The sequence below is a fragment of the Thermobia domestica genome, chromosome 16 (assembly GCF_964235325.1).
Source record: "Thermobia domestica chromosome 16, izTheDome1.hap1.1, whole genome shotgun sequence".
Taxonomy (NCBI): Eukaryota; Metazoa; Arthropoda; class Insecta; order Zygentoma; family Lepismatidae; genus Thermobia; species Thermobia domestica.
The window spans coordinates 124,010,772-124,017,211 of NC_137469.1; the positions used below are offsets into that span (position 1 = coordinate 124,010,772).

The following is a 6,440-nucleotide window of genomic DNA, read 5'->3' on the forward strand; positions in this document are numbered from 1 at the left end:
AGAAGAGGGTGCATTTCTGTTCATGGCTGTTGAGCAATGTTGCCAGTGGTTTCTTGGATCCACTAATGCTCATCATGAGTGACGAGGCATGGTTCCACCTGTCTGGGTACGTAAATTCCCAAAACAACCGGTATTGGTCGACAGAAAATCCACACGCAATCCACCAGGTACCCTTGCATGATGAGAAGATTGGTGTTTGGTGTGCCATTTCCGCCACACGCGTTATTGGGCCCATATTCTTTGAGACGACAGTGAACAGTGACGTGTATATGGGAATCCTGGAGGAGTTTTATACACACTTGACCAAAGAGGAGCTTCAGTTATGATCAATACATTACATTTCATTTTATGTGTTCACTTTACGTGCCGGTTTTACGTGCCGCACCCTGTAGTTTACAGTATCGATTCATGAAGTATAAATATGAGTGTTCGAACTGTTTTCTAGAAATTTGGTGCTTGTAGTTACACTCCAGTTAACTAGTCTATTTATAAGTAGAAATAAAATTCGAAATCAACTTCCTGGAGGATAATATATAAATTTTTAGCTTAAATATTGGTGTTAATACAATGTACGATATGGCCTCTACCCAGTAAATATACGTATATCAGGACTGACAAATGGATCGACAGAAAATGAAGCACTGATTTCGGTATTGAGGATGTGTGGAACGCGAAAAGCAATATCAATTTCTAGTTTGACTTCTTTTACTATTTCCACAGTTTCTTTCTTTCCTGGTCTTCAAAGCACGACTGTTCTGATCAAAACAGAACGTGTGGTCATCCTGCCTTTTGGATGTATTAAGAATCACTCTTGACGTCTAATGCCATTTTAATGCAAGATACCCATGAAAATATCATTAGAAAACTTTTCCATTTAAGGAGTAGCAAATACATTTTCTGACATCATTTAATACTCTTATTCCTAAAAACATTAATCATTCAAGTTATTGTGACGTGTTAACAAGTCATATGGTACAAAGTAGAGTATGTTTGATGTGTGTGAACGTTACGATGTAGCATGGTTATCATAACTTTTGTATTGTCTGTTTTCAGTTTTTACTGACTTGATTTCATATGCCTTTAAAATTGAACTGGTCTAAGGGAGTTAGTGTAGAGATTTAAAATCTCATTGCGTATTCGCGAGTAGGAGGGGAAAGCAACCACTTGAGTGGTTAAGCACTGCTAGGAAGTTGGAATGCATAAGCAGGAACGCCTGCAGGATCTTTCCCAACGAATGAAGGAAATGCTGACCCACAAGCACAGGGAAATCACACACGTACTTTCATGTCACGTGTATACATGTTCTTCATGTAAAATAACAATTATGCACATACAATTATGCACACACAAGCACAGAGAAAACACACAGGTACTTTCAGGTAACGTGTGTACATTACACTTCACGTAAAACAACAAATGTTATTAATGCACATAGCATTAACTATTTACGAATCAAATAAACATTGTTTTATGGACATACACCGTGGGTGTATAATGAGCCATATGAATAAAATAGAAGCAAGTTATTTGAAGCAAGAACATGAAGTAAAAGCATGTGGTTTGAAGCAAAAAGTTGACGTATGATCATTTGCTTCGATTTGTATGAAGAAACCCTACCCCCTTTTTTTTCGTAGTTTTACTTTCGTAGTAGTTGTTTTACTTTCGTAGTAACCGCAGGCCTATCGCTTAGTGTACACACTGAGAAAAGCAACTTGAGAAGTAAAACTTAGTGTCCCATGCGCTAGTCGTAATCGTTGAAATTGGTACTAATGCTTCGATATCCCTTTCTATTGATATTGACCCGTCTATATATTATCTCAATGTATTGACCTCCATGGAGGACAGGTTTTGGAATGCGTACCTGTGCACAATCCAATACACACGATGCAACACAGAATACTCTACCACACGTGATAGGCCTACTCAGCTATGGTCTATGTCATTTCTTGAGCATACAATGGAAATTCCATTTCTGTATTAGCCGTGTGTAGCAGGAGCTCTAAATCATATTTCACTGTTTATTTGAACAACACGCTTATTACTTAGGCTAAACAAAACTATTTCGGGAGCAACCAAAGAAAAAGAAAGCTTTTGGCTGGCCAAAGGAAAAGAAAAATAAAGTTTTGACACAACAATATAATTTAAAATACAGCAATGGTATATTTTTTAAAAATCTCGTATAATAAGATCTGTTAACTCTGGAAACCTGAAGAAATAATTTTACGCTACATACTGTATCATCTCAAGGACTGAGGGCTTCTCGAACCCACTCAATACTTTTTTAATATACAATTGAAATAAAGAAACTTTTCTAAATGTTGTTTACTTATAATCATCCACCTATTCTCGTCCATAAAACATATGACTATTTTTTTAGACAAAGCTGCAGTATTCTTTGTTGATGTAAAACTGACAAGGAAGTGTGTAAAAATAGGCAGATTTGCTGCAACAAAACTGTTGCTGGTTGGATAGTGTGGTCTGACAAGTACTTTGTTTAATTGAGATATATAGGATATAAAATTACCGTTGATATACTGCCCAGATATAGTAATGGCCTTGTACCTAAATTAAATTTATGATGTTCGAATGGAATGGTTCCAGATAGTTCCAAGGGGGAAGGTGGTTCCTCGGACCTACTACTCTATTTTTAGTCTACTTATGAACTAATTTTTGCATTACTAAGACAAATTGTCTAAATAAATTTAAGTGCAACTAAGACATGCGTTAAAAAAAGCAACTAGCTGATAACATATTGTTGGATTTTTTTTAACAAAAACTTCCTTGTACATTCGAAGCCCGTTTTTGGGATTCTTAAGGTTAATGATTGAAGTTTCTCATAAATTGGTTCGAATTGAGAGGTACTGATTCTCAAAAGTGAAGTTAAATGTTCATTTGTTAGTCTGCTCCAACTATAACTCTTTCGAAGTAATCCTATTCTTCTAAGCATTGGTCAAATTCGAAGTCATGTCGCGAGCCGGTTAGAACATTTCAGGTGGCCGTATCTGGTTCTGTGATATGTAATTGTCCATCACTAACCTATACCCTTCTGATAATCTAGATCTGCTATGTGCCGCACAGAAATCGGCATTTTCTGTTTCGATGTAAACTCTAATCCTATTCTCTCTTTACTTTCACAAATAAAACATCCATTTATCCATTCATTTTCTTCCGAAAACCGATGTTGATCAATGTAATATTTTTCTTCAGCGGTTAAATGTATCTTTATAGTTATTAATGCCATGTAAATTCACTACTTGTTCCATCGTTTCCATACGTGTTACTACTAGTATATCTTCAAGTTCGGAAACAATTTACTTATCATTTGGAGGATTTGCTTTGCGTTATTCATAGAACAATTGAAGTACATGATTACAAGTAAATACAACTACTTCGTTTCCGGGTTAGCAAAAGCATTTTTACCAATTTTTATTCATACACTTAGCAGCATTTGCTTTAAAAAATTGTAGGAAATGCATTTGATTCTTTTTATTCATTTGGCCCAATATTAAACATTTTAGTAAATAGTTCAGCAAGAAACAGAGAAGTTATAGAGTATAGAAACTCGTTTCGATGCAAATATCAGGATGTATACTATGTTGAGTTTCAGAACAAGCTGACTTCGACCAATGTCTTTAGAGTCTCCTACAACTGTGTTGATTAGAAATAGTTGGTTTCGAGATTAGTTATTTGTATTTTTTACGCTTATTATTTTTTTCCATATCGTGTTTCTATTTTCTCTGTTACACGGCACGTTCCCACGTTTTTCTCGAAAAGTAACAAAGCTAAATATATTTCTTTTTCTTTCTTTTCAGAATTCCATTATGAAATATGAAGTATTCCTCATCCTTTTAACATACTACATTGCATCAACATACAGCATTCATTTATTAACCAATGTTAGAGAGGATGAACTACTCACACCTTTGATTAAAATTTACTTAATGTTTCTCCGGAATGACCAAGATGTGTCTCTCTTATTTTCTGCAAACTCTTATGATCAAGTTAATATGTTCCTTAGATATTTATCATATTCAGGTGAACCTCATAAACTTTCGATATCATCACTAACATGGCCAGAATCTGGACTCAGGTTTAAACAACATACATCCAAAGTAAATCAAAGATTCATGAGAAGTGCTGCTTATATAATAATTTACGATGATTGCCAGCAATTAATAGATTTACTTCAAGATACAAATAGTCATGAATGGAACCGTACTGCTAAATTGTTGATAGTTTTGACTCAATGTGACGACTTGATTTTAATTAGAGAAATTCTGAAAGCAAGCTGGCACAATAAGCTTCTTGATGCTGCTGTTTTGTTTCTGCAAAATACAAAAGTCATCTGCAATAGCAACTATGCTGTAGCCACATTCAATCCATTTTTAAATAAAGTGCATATCCATTATAATTCAGATTCGTATAACAATTTGTATCCTAACAAATTGTTAAACTTGAATGGATACTCCATAAATGTTTCTGTTATTAATCAATATCCACTTGTTAAGTTAGGGACAGATGACGAAGGTAAAGTGAAGTATAAGGGATATTTTGGCAAAGTTTTTCAAACAATTGTCAAGTGTATGAATTTTACACCGCACAACAAATTTGTGTATGATTACGATAACTATGGTGTCCTGATGGATAATGGAACATGGACAGGTGTATTAGGTGATATTGCCTACGGGAAAGTTGACATATCTCCTAATGATTTTATTATCAATGTACAACGTACAAGAATAATTGAGTATACAGATGCACTAAATATCGAAGGATATTATTTCATTCTTCCTAAGGCATCTCAAATACCACAGTGGAAGGCCTTAGTGTTTGTTTACGATGCTATGACTTGGTTTGTGATAATATTTGTGATTTTATTAATATTCCTTGTGTTTACTTATGCTTCAAGATGTTTCAATGAAACTCAGAATGATTCAGATGCAATGGGTATTTTTCTCTACCATTTATCGGTTTTTCTAGGAATTTCCGTTCAGAGTAAGCCCATTGCTGGTATACCTAGGTTTTTGTTTATTTTATTTGCTTACTTTAGTTTAATTGTTCAGTCTTTGTTTCAGGGAACAATACTTAAAAGATTAACAAATACTCTTTACAATAAAGATATTAACTCCTTATATGAACTTGGAAACTCAAATTTAAAAATATCTTGTTACCCATCTTCAATCCAATATATGATAAGCAAGTCAGATCAATGGCATTTTCAGAGAATGAGCACAAGGTTAGTTGAGCTGGAAGACGTTGGGATTGCTCTACAGAACATAGCAGAAAGACGTGATTTAGCTATGTATGCCCTTCAGGCCTGGCTACACCACCTTATATATAAAGCACCTCCTAATATTCAATCTGAAATACACTTTGTTCCAGAAACAATTGGTATTTTTAACTTGGCATTTGGTGTTGCTAAACACTCACCTTTCTTACCAAGAATGAATTGGCTGATTCACAGAATAGCAGCATCAGGTTTATTGACGAAATGGTATTCTGATATACTCTTAAGACAAAATGTGATTCAAAATATCACTCACAATACTGTATTGGCATTAAAACATTTGCAAATACCTTTTTACATTCTTATTGGTGGTCAAGCTGTAAGTACTCTGTGCTTCATGACAGAAATATTTTATAATAATATAGCATGAAAAGTTAATTCTTGTTATTGTTTCTGTACCCATGAGATTAATATATTACGTTTTGTTGTTCAAGCATTATACTAACTTAAATATTAAGTATTTCTAATAAATGAATTGCTTCTTTTGGTTTTATCATTTGTATGTATTTAATTCCCTTCTCCAAAACCTTTTCCATTGGCTTTACCATTAATATTATCAGAGGAGCATGTAACAATAATTATATTTGTTTCCAATTTAAATGAAGGGAGCGCGGTGTCTCAGTAGTAGAGCGTTCACTTCTGGTGCTTGGAGTCCCTTGTTCGATCCCAGCTCGCACCGTGTGGATTTTGTTTTTGGACAAACACCGTGCTTGTGGGTTTTCTCGGGGTTCTCCCGTTTCCTCCCACCTTCTTCACTCCATCATTTCATTCATTTCTCATCATCACCGTCTCCATTAGCCTAACCGGCATAACCGTGGGACGTAAAACTCAAAGATTTCAATTTTTTCAATTTAAATGATTGGATTTTTTAAAGTTTTATATCTATGTATAAGAAAAGACCACGTCACTTATTGTTCATGGTGGTCCAAATTATTAGTGTCACCCCTGCAAAGATCTATAACAACAATAGAATAATACTAGACACATGTACCAGATTTAGTTGATCACTGTCGTTGTCATTCACTGACACTGTCACATATCCGCAAAGTCTGCATAAATATCATATACCTCCCCGTCGTCTTCGGAGTTGTTCGGGAGTGGTTATGGCCGTATTAGTTGGATATTGAACCATAATTCCTTTTCTTATCCAACT

General features: G+C 34.7%; 1 protein-coding gene across 1 annotated transcript; it reads left to right on the forward strand.

Annotated features, from left to right (window-relative positions):
* Positions 1–4,007: 4,007 nt before the first annotated feature.
* LOC145672611 (glutamate receptor 1-like) lies at positions 4,008–5,657 on the forward strand. The gene has a single exon (XM_081741769.1). The coding sequence runs from the start codon at positions 4,008–4,010 to the stop codon at positions 5,655–5,657; it is 1,650 nt and encodes a 549-aa protein (XP_081597895.1).
* Positions 5,658–6,440: the final 783 nt, after the last annotated feature.